At 41.1% G+C, this 12808-nt stretch overlaps 2 protein-coding genes across 2 annotated transcripts; both read left to right on the top strand.

Moving 5' to 3' along the window:
- The first annotated feature begins 1513 nt into the window (after positions 1-1513).
- LOC141767863 (cytochrome P450 2J4-like) lies at positions 1514-6312 on the top strand. Its single transcript, XM_074635554.1, has 9 exons — positions 1514-1766; positions 1869-2031; positions 2195-2344; positions 4094-4254; positions 4454-4630; positions 5001-5142; positions 5473-5660; positions 5735-5876; positions 6137-6312. Exons 1-9 carry the CDS (start codon positions 1563-1565, stop codon positions 6310-6312), a joined length of 1503 nt encoding a protein of 500 aa, XP_074491655.1. The 5' UTR covers positions 1514-1562.
- Positions 6313-8345: 2033 nt separating this feature from the next.
- Positions 8346-12661, top strand: LOC141767861 (cytochrome P450 2J2-like). Its single transcript, XM_074635551.1, has 7 exons — positions 8346-8401; positions 8769-8918; positions 9415-9591; positions 10199-10340; positions 11059-11246; positions 11327-11468; positions 12107-12661. Exons 2-7 carry the CDS (start codon positions 8784-8786, stop codon positions 12280-12282), a joined length of 960 nt encoding a protein of 319 aa, XP_074491652.1. The 5' UTR covers positions 8346-8401; positions 8769-8783; the 3' UTR covers positions 12283-12661.
- The last annotated feature ends 147 nt before the right edge of the window (positions 12662-12808 follow it).

The following is a 12808-nucleotide window of genomic DNA, read 5'->3' as shown; positions in this document are numbered from 1 at the left end:
AGACATAATCTCACCCGTACCAAACACCTTCTGGGTGAACTGGAGCGCAGACAGTGAGTTAGACCTCATTGCCCAACATCAGTGCTTGACCTCACTAATGTTCTTGTGACTATACTGGAGAAATAGCCTTCCCAGAAGAGTGGAGGCTGCTATAACAGCATCTTAATGACCGGGGTTTGGATTGAGATGTTCAACAATCGCATATGGATGTAATGTTTGGTTGCCCACATACTCTGTTCATGTACCCACGTACTGTTGGCCATAGTGTAGAGTTTTCTTAGTTTACTTGCTTAGTTTCACTCAATTTCTGGATGTCTATGAGATCATGATTATGTTATTTGATCCCATAAACACTCAACAATTGAGCCAAGATAGCCTAATATTGCTGTTGGACATATCTTCAGACTACACCAAATACATAAAAAGGACCTAAGACATTTTTTAGTTTCTTGACTCTGGGAAACTGCTAAAAACAGTGAAATTCCCCAAAATACCGTATCTCTTAAAGGTACTATATGTAACAATTTAAATGTATTAATCACTTTGTATTGCCGTTGTGTGAACATATTGTAATGTAACTTAAAAGCGGAGACCTTCCCCGATTTTCTCGGTTGCCTATAACAGCCTGTGGACTGATGTGGACTGATTTCTATGTAAAGGACTTGGGACGGTTTTGCTTCGTAATGTTAGCTGATGAAGTAATTTGCAAATGGCAAGCTAGGAGATTGGACATTACAGATAGTAACGGTGATATATGGTTGTAATGTCACGTCACTGTTTTGGCCGATGCCCAGGATGATCCCTTGCGCCTACGGAGTGCGAGCACGAGCAACAGGATGCTGATTGCAGTTCACTTAATGGCCACCGGTGTCATTGATAACAAGGACTTTCTAAAAGTTACATATAGTCCCTTTAACTATGTCAAACCAAATCACACACATTTAAGCTATTCTATCAGATCTTTTGATAACTAATGTAATATTTTTTTGATTTCGGTTTGGAGCCCCCCTGATGAGGCACGCCTCCCACTTTGAAAGCCGCTGGTGTAGATCAAATCGAGCTGTAAGGTGAAGTGCTACTTGGGTATAGAGACAAGAAATTCTTTTCTTGAGCGTGGCGGCGCTTCAACACAGGTTAAGATAAATTCAAAAAGACACAGACAGAGAGGACTGAGGATCTTGGTGGCTGCTAAAACATGTCTTTATATGATTATACTATGAGTTGCAGGTTAAATCAGGTAAAAAGTCCTACATGCCGCTTCTATGGATTAAGAAGAATTTAGCAAAGATAGGATTAGAATCAGAAATCATTTCTTTTATATGTGATAAGATTACACTTTGCCTTATTCACACCATACAACACATATTTCCTACCGCTAAGTTGGAATAGTTGTTTTAGGATCACTGATTAACAGTGTTTGATACCATTTTTCCATGTGGGCAGAGTCCAGTGCAACCAGAGTGATATAGGCTCATGTTGACACAACACCAGCTTTTTATGTGACAGGAGAAGCAAGGAAAACACAGGTTTAATTTAGACAGACTTTTGCCCTCGATATCAGAATGGATTCAATCTTTTCAGTATTTGGATCTTATGTTGACTGGGATGTCAAAAGTCTGCTGCTCTTCACTGCAGTTTTCATCCTCACTGCAGATTTTATTAAGAACCGTCGGCCAGACAGCTTCCCTCCAGGACCCCGGGCATTTCCTATTGTGGGCAACATATTCACTTTGGATTACAACAGGACCCATGAGAGTGTAACACAGGTAACGCATGTCAAAAATGCAACATGTCAACAGATAGGACTGCTTGTGTTTTCTGTTATATAAAGCATAATTCTCTTCTTCCTCTCACAAATTCTCTCACAGTTAGCCGGGATATATGGAGATGTGTACAGCCTACGAATGGGCCAGACATGGATCGTGGTGTTAAACGGGTTTGAGGTTCTTAAAGAAGCTCTGGTAAATCAGGGAGACAGTGTAGCGGACCGCCCATATCAAGCTCTGATACAGGACATAGCCCATGAGCAAGGTGAGAGGATGTAACACACACACACAAATGCAAAGCCTGTGTATCTGACTGTATTTACCCAAGGGGACATATAATGTACTTATTATCATTATTTAATATTTAATGTGTATTAATTTACATATTTCTATCTACTTAATTTCATCTACTTTTTGTCTGCTATCAGGTTTAGTTTTCAGTAGTGGGAACGGATGGAAGCAGCAGAGGCGTTTTGCACTTACAACCCTCAAATATTTTGGATTTGGCAAGAAATCCCTTGAACCCGTCATCTTGGAAGAATTTACATATTGTGCAAAAGACTTCAGAAGCTATAAAGGTAAATAGTGAATGCAGCGACAAATTAAATGGATAGTTGAGGTGTTCAAGTGGGGTTGTATGAGGTACTTATCCATAGTCGGTGTATTACCTACAGCAGGGGTCTCAAACTCGCGGCCCGCGGGCCAATTGCGGCCCGCAAGACGATATTTTGTGGCCCCCACCTTGATATGAAAGTTTAATGTTAGTGCGGCCCGCAAATTTTTTTTTTTTTTATAAAGTTTTTTATAAAGTTTTTTTTGGGGGCATTTTTTCATTTTTATTGACAGGACAGTGGATAGAGTCTTGGAAAGGGGGGAGAGAGAGAGTGGATGCGGAAAGGGCCACAGGCCGGATTCGAACCCGGGCCGCCGCGGTCAGGACCAAGTCTTGTTACATGGGCGCCCGCTCTACCAACTGAGCTAACCAGGCGCCCTCGGCCCGCGAGTTTTATGTGAATGGCAGTTTGCCGTTGAAGGTCCCTTTGTTGCGCGAGCCCGAGCTGAACGAACCTACCAATCACAGCGGGGTATATGGCTCCCGGGGGCGGGCAATCGGCCGGGCTTGATGCAAGCAGAGAAACATTTCACAACAACTGTGGCGGCGCCCGTGTAACATCGCATAAGCTTGATTAAAGCTTGATTTATACTTCTGCGTGTAATCGACGCCGTAGCCTGACGTGCACCTCTCCAGAAATGTAACTACACGTCGCGGCGACGCAGACCGCAACAGCTGTGATTGGTCCAGTCTCTCAGCGATGCTGAGCGGCCAGGACCAAGTTCTACTTCTCTCTGCCTCCATCTTTTCAATGTTTGTTCACACAAATCCACTCAGATATATTTTCTCTTTTCGGCGTTGCAGTAATATCAGTAAAAGTTCTGTGGTTCAACAGTTATTAGCTCCAACTCCCTCAGTTTCTGTTTGTAGTACAAGAAGAAGAAGGAAACTCATAGAGACGCCGCCGCCAACTAGCGGTTTGGTGGTGTAATTGCAGAGCAACACAAACACAGCAGGCACAACTTTATTGCGGAGTGACACCAAGTGGAATGAATATATATCATGTCTTTTTCAAAGCCTGCAGTGAAGAGAAAGGTTGGTGACGAGCACAGACAATTTCAGGAAAAGTGGGAGACGCAATAGAGGCCATGTTCAGAAGAACCGTTCATGTTCTTCAATGTTCCATTCATGTTCAGGACAGTTCATGTTCAGAAGAACCCATTCAAGTTAAAGAACTGTTAATAATGACGTTTGAGAAGATTGTTGTTTTTTTTAACAAAGCTCCTTTTGTGGCCCAGCCTCACCCAGACTCTGCCTCCAGCGGCCCCCAGGTAAATTGAGTTTGAGACCACTGACCTACAGTATTCTGTTTTTGTTAACTGCTTTGAGGAGAGCATAGATAAGTTTCAATTTGAGTTAATTTCCCCATCGGGAAGGGCTGTTTGACGGCAAGATGAAGTGGTGAAAATATTCTAAATATAGCGTACACTTAAATAGATATAGATTTTTTTAGGTGAGCCTTTCTTTTAGGTGGCTAAAATATGTTTTGCTGCTGCCCCCGTCCACAGCAGTACGTTGCTTTGCTCCCGTGCTGGTACTCCTGTATGTTTCTCCAAACTGGGGGCGTGCCGACCGTCGTCTACTGTAGTTAATACACTGACTATGAATAAGTACCTCATACAACCCCACTGCAAAACACCCAAACTATCCCTTTAAGAATGATCCACAATGACAAATCCACAATTTACATCTAATTTTCTGTTTCATCGTGGAGGTAAGCCATTCAATCCACACCTCATCATCAGCAACGCTGTCTCCAACATCATCTGCTCCTTGGTGTTTGGTCATCGCTTTGACTACAGTGATGAGAAGTTCATGAAACTGATGAAGTGGTTTGGCGAAGCTCTCGAAAAGGAAGCCTCCATTTGGGCCCAGGTACAGCATTTTGATGAAATGTTAATACTGTGTATATCGTTGTGGAATTCATTCCTCTTTGTGTAATTTTCTTCTTTGCTAATAATAGTAATATGTAGTACATACACAGCTCGAGATATTTGGTATTGATTGTAATAGAAAATCGTTCTCTGAAGTACCTTATCAATATGTTATTTTTCTAATCTGCTCTACTCCTTAGCTTTACAACGCGTTCCCTCTGCTGATGAGACGTTTGCCAGGGCCCCATCAGACAGTCAAGCACATCTGGAGCAATGCAAAGGACTTCATAAGAGCAGAGGTTAAGGAGCACAAACAGAACTGGGATCCCTCAGACCGAAGAGACTACATCGACTGCTACCTGAATGAGATTCAGATGGTAATTGGCACTAGATGTTGCTTTGTGTTTTGTTATTCTGTGTTCAGTTCCTGTGAACATCATCTCTGCTTGTTTTGCACCTACACAACGTTTCATCATGGCACTACTCCTGGATGCTGTGGGTTGAAATGTGCAAAGACCTGATGTGCACTATACTCTGCCTTCCGTCTGACTTCCGTTGCCCCTAAAGTAATGTTATTATGGTAAAGATGGCCTCTGAGCGAAGTGATCACTGTTTTGCACTCGGCAGCTCACGTTACCGAAGTCTTGGAAAGAGAGGAGTGAGCGGAGGGGTACTCAGCCACATCACTACATATCGCCAAATCATACGCACTTCACCTTTAACACATATATTTGTATTTATTCTCAGAGTAAGGAGCAGGCTGACAATACTTTTGATGAGGAAAACATGGTTATGTGTGTCTTGGATCTGTTTGTGGCTGGCTCTGAGACCACATCCACCACCCTGCGCTGGGCTTTCCTCTACATGGCAAAGTACCCTGAGATCCAGGGTAAGAGCACTCACCAAGCCAATTAAGCTCTTTGTTTTTACTCATAATGTGCAAATTGGTGATACCAAAACAAATGTATTGGTGGTAATAGGTATAAAAATTAGATACATCATGTAACTACTTTTACTCCCAAGGTGACAAATGTGGTGCCATCACCAGTGCCCTTCACATTTAAGACTAATTCTGTGCAACAAACATCTTCCTGTAAAACATACAGTATATCCACTTCCACAGGAACAAGAATCATTCTGTTCACTACTATGGTGCTGCGTCATCTAGTTACTACTGTTAAATACTGTAGCTTCTGTCTTTTCCCTCACTTTTTCACAGAAAAAGTCCAGGCTGAGATAGACAGAGTGATTGGACAGTCCAGAGAGCCGTCCATGGAAGATCGTGCAAGCCTGCCCTACACTGACGCTGTCATACACGAGGTCCAGAGGATGGGCAACATAGTTCCTCTCAGCCTGCCTCATGTTACCAACAGAGACGTCCAGCTGGGAGGCTACACAATCCCAAAGGTCAGTATGCAATTTTTATGTCATATACACGACCATGTTGCACCTTTATGAATTATTACTATTCCAATCACCAGGGAGTTACAATAATCCCCAATCTGACCTCGGTTCTGTTCGACAAAAATGAGTGGGAGACGCCCGACAACTTTAACCCAGGACACTTTCTGAACGAGGAGGGCAAGTTTGTGAAGCCAGCTGCTTTCATCCCGTTCTCTGCTGGTGAGGAGCAACACAATCTCTTGTTTTATTAGTGTCTTTACCTGTTTATACAGGAGCCTGGAGCCTCTCCCAGCATACACTGGGACCCTACGGTGTTCCTCACATAATGATTGCTGATTGGCCCAGAGCACACTCTCATGATCAATCTCATGATACGTCCTATAAACGCCTTATAAGAATGACCACTACTGTTGGATCTCTGAGCCAAAACTGTTTGTCAAAGACATTTTCAATTTGATTGGTTTGTTTTCCTGTCTCAGGTAAGCGGCAGTGTCCCGGGGAGAACCTGGTCAAGATGGAGCTTTTCCTCTTCTTCACCTCCCTATTGCAGCACTTCACCTTCTCCATGCCTGCTGGGGTGAAGCCTGTTATGGACTATCACTTTGGCATCACTCTGACACCTCTTCAATATGAAATCTGCGCAACCTCACGCTAAGGGTAGCTCTGACATGCAAGATGCTAAAGCAATATGTTTTTTTCTGTCTTCACTACTCATGATTATGTCACTGTGACAGGGTTTAATGAATATATCAAACTGATATTTGGCTTTAATCATAGATGACATTTCATGGGATCCACTGTAGATATTTTCTATCATCATTCAGGCTGCAAATGTGTGATATAGTTATTTTATTTGCACTTTTCGTTTTGTTTAATTGCAGTGACACTTCTGGTTTTTAAGGCTAGTTTAGCTTAGCCTGGCTCAATTGTTTGATATTTTCAATTTTTCATTTACAAAGGTGAATGAGTCACTTTGTCTACTGCTTACCATAAAACATTCTCATAGCATGAAAATGGACGGACTCAAATTACAACATACCATCTTAAAAGCAGAAACGTTGTCACTGAGTGTCAAAATCCCATAACAAATAAATTAAATTAATTAAATAATTTTTTTCTATTGGTTTCTTTCATTAAAGTGACAAATGTGTGTATGGTGTTAGATTTTGGACTTCTAACACACATGCCAAAGAAGATATGGAGGTCAATATCTACAGAGCATACCTTTTTATTTTATATTACCTATGAGAATAAATGATGTGGTTAGTAACGTCATTATCCTTATACTGATATATAAAATCTGCACATTTCTCCCCTGTTGCTGTCCAGTGACCCTAAAAAATGTAGGCATTTCGCTTTCCATTTAATTAGGCAGCCAAGCGTCTCCTGTTGCTCCGTCAGGGACCCTATGGTGTTGATGAATATTCTGTTATGAATGAATATTCAGCCCTCACCTCAGTTTCCCTCACACTTCTCCCACCACTCCTTCCAAGAGTTAGCCCAGTTCCCTGTCCAGCTCCTTCTCCCATGTCATCCAGCGAGGAACCCATCCAGCTAGGTCGGGCCCGTCTTTCCCCAGCTCAACGCCATCGTAGAATCAAGGCACGTTCTCGTCCCTAAAAACCTAATATTGGCTTTACTGACTCACATTTATGAGGCTTATTACCACTGATAACACCTATTTAATGGCCTGATAACAGTCTAATCGGCCGGCTAAAACATATCTTTATATGATTGTATAAGACTGAATTAGTTGCGGGTTAAATCAGTCCTACATGCAATTTCCAAAGAAATGATTGGAATCAGAAATCACCATTTCATTCTCATAACGGACTGTAAGGAAGAACATTTCGAGGCAGTAGGGGTTGGTATATCTTAGCTAGTTTTTTTTTGGATGTGGGGAAAATAAGAACATAACACAAATAAGCTGCCTATTTGTCTTACAAGTTATATTCCTTACTGCTGAATTAGAAATATTGTTTTTAGTCACTGATTCACAGTGTTTGATACTCGTTTTCCATGTTTAAAAAGGGCAGAGTCCACTGGCATGTTATGCCATGTTTTGCTGCCAATAACAACAAGTAGGGACATGGGTGATATTATATGCCCCTGGTACACAACACCAGCCTTTTATGTGACAGGAGAAGCAAGGAAAACACAGGTTTTATTTAGACAGGCTTGAGCCCTTGTTTGCAGAATGGATTCAATCTTTTCGGTATTGGGATCTTATGTTGACTGGGATGTCAAAAGTCTGCTGCTCTTCACAGCAGTTTTCATCATCACTGCAGATATGATTAAGAACCGTCGACCAGACAACTTCCCTCCAGGACCCCGGGCATTCCCTATCTTTGGCAACATATTCACTATGGATTACAGCAGGAACCATGAATTTTTGACACAGGTACATCAATAGATCCTTATAGATACCATTCAAAATGCAACAGTTCTGTTATCTGTAATATGAAGCATGATTCTCTTCCTCCTCTCTCAAATTGTCTCTCAGTTATCAGAGAAATTTGGAGATGTGTACAGCGTGCGAATGGGCCAGGCATGGGTCGTGGTGTTGAACAAGTTCGAGGTTCTGAAAGAAGCTCTGGTAAATCAGAAAGACAGCCTGGGGGACCGTCCACTGCTCCCTCTGACGCTGGACATAACCAATGGACTAGGTGAGAGGACGTAACACACACAAAGTCTGTGTATCTGACTGCTAATGTGACTCCTGTGATACAGGAAACCATTGTTGAGTGAGTACACTGTGTGATACATTGCTTTCTCTCAATCAGTGTAATAGTTTGTTTGTTCATACCCTTTAATAAGCTGAAAGTTTGATTTACCCTTTTCATAGGTAAGGTGTATTTTTAAGGTACATACACTATGTCACATTGTTTACAATAGAGAATAATGATGAAAATATTTGTTAGTTTACTGTTTTTCTGTATTTCACACATAATAACAAATCCATTTTTATATAGCAATTATTTAGCAGTTACAAAAATACAGACTGTCTCCCAAACATGGATTGTTCATGTTTAATGTGTTAAAGAATATTCCTTAATTTTCCTGAATTCTATCTACTTTATTTTGATCTACTTTTGATGTATTTCCCATCAGGGGTACTTCTCACTAATGGGAGTATATGGAAGCAGCAGAGGCGTTTTGCACTTTCAACCCTCAGGAATTTTGGACTTGGCAAGAACTCACTTGAACCCGTCATCTCTGAGGAATTTACATATTGTGCAGAAGACATCAGAAGCTATAAAGGTAAATAGTGAATGCAGTGATTCATTAAGAATGATGACACAATGACAAATACACTATTTACATGTCATTTTCTGTTTCATTGTGGAGGCAAGCCATTCAATCCACACCTCGTGATCCACAAAGCTGTCGCCAACATCACCAGCTTCCTGGTTTTCGGTCATCGCTTTGACTACAATAATGAGAAGTTCATAAAACTGATGAGGTGGTTTGGTGAATCTCTCTATATTCTAGGCACCGTTTGGGCTCAGGTACAGCATTTTAAAGCTATGAAATCTAAATACTGTGTGCCGTTGTTGTGCAATACATTCCGTTTTGTAAAACAGTTTATCATTCATGCCAGTGGCTCTAGTCACAGATATGTTATATGTAGTACACACACAGCTCACGTTGCAAGATTGTAAATGGATTTTTAATATTTGGTATTGATTGTAATAGAAAATCGTTCTCTGAAATGCCTTATCAATGTGTTATTGTTCCAATCTGCTCTACTCTGCAGCTTTACAACGCGTTCCCTCTGCTGATGAGACGTTTGCCAGGGCCACATCAGACAGTCCAGCACATGTTGAACTTTGCAAAGGACTTCATAAGAGAAGAGGTTAAAGAGCACAAACAGAACTGGGATCCCTCAGACCAAAGAGACTACATCGACTGCTTCCTGAATGAGATTCAGATGGTAATCGGCACCAGATGTAGCTTTGTTTTTCATATACTGTGTTGTTCAGTTCCTGTGAACATCATCTATGCTTTCTTTGCACCTATATCAGAACTATCAGCTGTTAACATGTTGTCCTGACACAACCTTTCATCGTGGCACCACTCCTGGCTGCTATGTGTTGAAATGTCCAACAACCTAATGTGCACTTTTGCCAAGGCCTCTGCCTTACAGCACTATCTTTTATGCCCTTATCTCCAACAGCATACACCCCTTTTAACCTAACAAATCAAAGCCTTTTCAAGATACAAGGTCCAGTTCACATTAAAGTTGTTTTACTGAAGTTTCTGTCATAAATGATCATAACCTTGGCTGTAATAGCACTGCAGCATGTTTTAACACATGTATTTTTTATATACATTTGACATAGTGACACCATTTTTAATCAAACATAGCAAAGCATTTCAAATATTTTTCAAAGTACAAGGTCCAGCATAGAAAAAAGTTTTTTACTTTACTTAAGTTAAGACCATAAATGATTATAACCCTGGCTGTATGGCACTGACATGAAGTCATTCTAAATTATTTTGCAGCATGTTTAAACACATGTATTTGTATTTATTCTCAGGGTAAGGTACCGGCTGATTATGCTTTTGATGAGGAAAACCTGGTTATCTGTGTCATGGATCTGTTTATGGCTGGCTCTGAGACCACATCCACCACCCTGCGCTGGGCGTTCCTCTACATGGCAAAGTACCCTGAGATTCAGGGTAAGAGCATTGACCAAGACAACGAAGCTCTTTGTTCTTACTTAATAATGTGAAAATTGGTGATACAAAAACAAATTTATTGGTGGTAATCAACCCCAGTGTTTCCAGTTCTTGCCCATTTTTAACCAGGAGACCCGTGTTTGAGACCGTTGTTGACCGGTGTTTTGTTTTGTAAGTTACGCTAGTGACGATTGTCACATGTTTTTTGTTGATGTTTGTGACATGTTTTTGGTAGTTGTTTCCGTACGTGTTACTTAGTTTACTTACTTATTTTAAGTCCAACCATGATGTGTTCCCTTACCCTAACTAAGTGGTTTTCTTGCCTAAACCTAACTGCGGACGTTTGCGTTGCGTACGAATGACACGCAAAAAGCGGCGTACAAATGACACGCGGAATGTCCGTGTAATGCCGTGGTATTTATACGCCTTCCCATGAGACCGGGTTGGACCTTTATACATCATGTAACTAATTTTACTCCAAGGTGATAAATATTGTGCAATCACTAGTGTCCTTTACATTTATGACTAACTCTGTGCATCTACCTGTTTTTATATAATATTGTATACCTTCTTATGACTGGTTGCAAATCAACACAAATCTGTCTATTCATAATGTGGCAGTGCTGCATTGTCCTTCATCTCTCCATGAGTCTTTAAGATGTAGTATTGCAGCATGTTGATGAAATACTGTTTCATCGGTTCCCCTCCTATTTCACAGAAAAGGTCCAGGCTGAGATAGACAGCGTGATTGGACAGTCCAGACAGCCATCCATGCAAGATCGTGCAAGCCTGCCCTACACTGACGCTGTCATACACGAGGTCCAGAGGATGGGCAACATACTTCCTCTCAGCCTGCTTCATGCTACCAACAGGGACATCCAGCTGGGTGGCTACACAATCCCAAAGGTCAGTTCTCATACATAATTTTTACATCATATACACGACCATGCTCCACCTTTATGAATTATTACTATTCTAATCACCAGGGAGTTGCAATAATCCCCAATCTGACCTCGGCGCTGTTCGACAAGAATGAGTGGGAGACGCCCGACACCTTTAATCCAGGACACTTTCTGAACAAGGAGGGCAAGTTTGTGAAGCCAGCTGCTTTCATCCCGTTCTCTGCTGGTGAGGAACAACACAATCTCTTGTTTTATTAGTGTCTTTACCTGTTTATACAGGAGCCTGGAGCCTCTCCCAGCATATACTGGGACCCTACGGTGTTCCTCACATAATGATTGCTGATTGGCCCAGAGGAAACTCATGATCAAGAGAGATCAAGAGAACACAGAGAGGATAGAGGCCAGGGATCATATCTACGATCACTGATCACTCCACTGCCATCCCAGTAATAATTGTCTGGAAGTGTTGACACATTCAGCATTTCTTATGGAAGGCTCAGGCTGGTGAAGTTTGTTTTGGGTTTGCAGAGATGGTAATTTTTTTTCCACATAAAGTTATTTTTCTGTATACCAGGCGGCAGGAAAATAGATTAAGTGAGGGATGTGTCCATCATTACTTTTGCCCTACTAGTGGGCACCAGCAGAACCTAACAATAGTGATGTCTGAGTAATGATTTAGGTGAACCTCTGACCTTCTGTCTAGACCTAAAATCAGGACAAAACGTATAATGTTTACCAGAACAGTTAACAGTTCTACTTCCTATAAAGGCCTTATGAGAATGACTACTACTGTTGTCTTAAATTAATTTGATCTCTGGGCCAAAACTGTGTCAGAGAAATGTTCAGTTTGTTTTCCTGTCTCAGGTAAGCGGCAGTGTCTCGGGGAGAGTCTGGCCAAGATGGAGCTCTTCCTCTTCTTCACCTCCTTCCTGCAGAACTTCACCTTCTCCATGCCTGCTGGGGTGAAGCCTGCGATGGATTTTCGCTTTGGCGTCATTCGGGCACCGCTTCCATATGAAATCTGCGCAACGTCACGCTAAGAGTAGCTCTGACGTAAAAAATATTTCAAAAAGCATTAACCTCCTATGATTATGTCACTGTGACAGGGTTTACTGAATACATCAAACTGTAATGTGGCTTTAACTTTAATAAATATAATAGTAATCTTGATTTGTATAGCACTTTTCACACAAGAAATGCAGCCCAAATTGTTTTACGCATAAAAACAGAGAAAATAAGATGGAAAATAAAACACACTTGATAAAATACGATACAAATTTTAAGTAAGACAAAAAATAAAATGAAATAGAATACATAGAATGCATAACATAAAACAAACTGAATAATAATAATTATATTAAAATCAGTATCCATATTTTCATATATTTTCAACTTTAATAAACACTGCAGTAGCACCAACATGTCTCCATTTTTTTCTACTCTGTTCTTTTCTTTTCTACATCAGTGGTGGAGATTTTGAATTTCTAAGAAGAAAACTCTTATAAGGCGAGTTTAGCTTAAGGTAGAGTAAGGTAATTATGCCTAATATATGTTAGGATACTGTAT

The sequence above is a fragment of the Sebastes fasciatus genome, chromosome 5 (assembly GCF_043250625.1).
Source record: "Sebastes fasciatus isolate fSebFas1 chromosome 5, fSebFas1.pri, whole genome shotgun sequence".
Classification (NCBI taxonomy): Eukaryota; Metazoa; Chordata; class Actinopteri; order Perciformes; family Sebastidae; genus Sebastes; species Sebastes fasciatus.
Note: the sequence above shows the minus strand (reverse complement) of the source record. Positions and strands in the feature narration are given on the sequence as shown.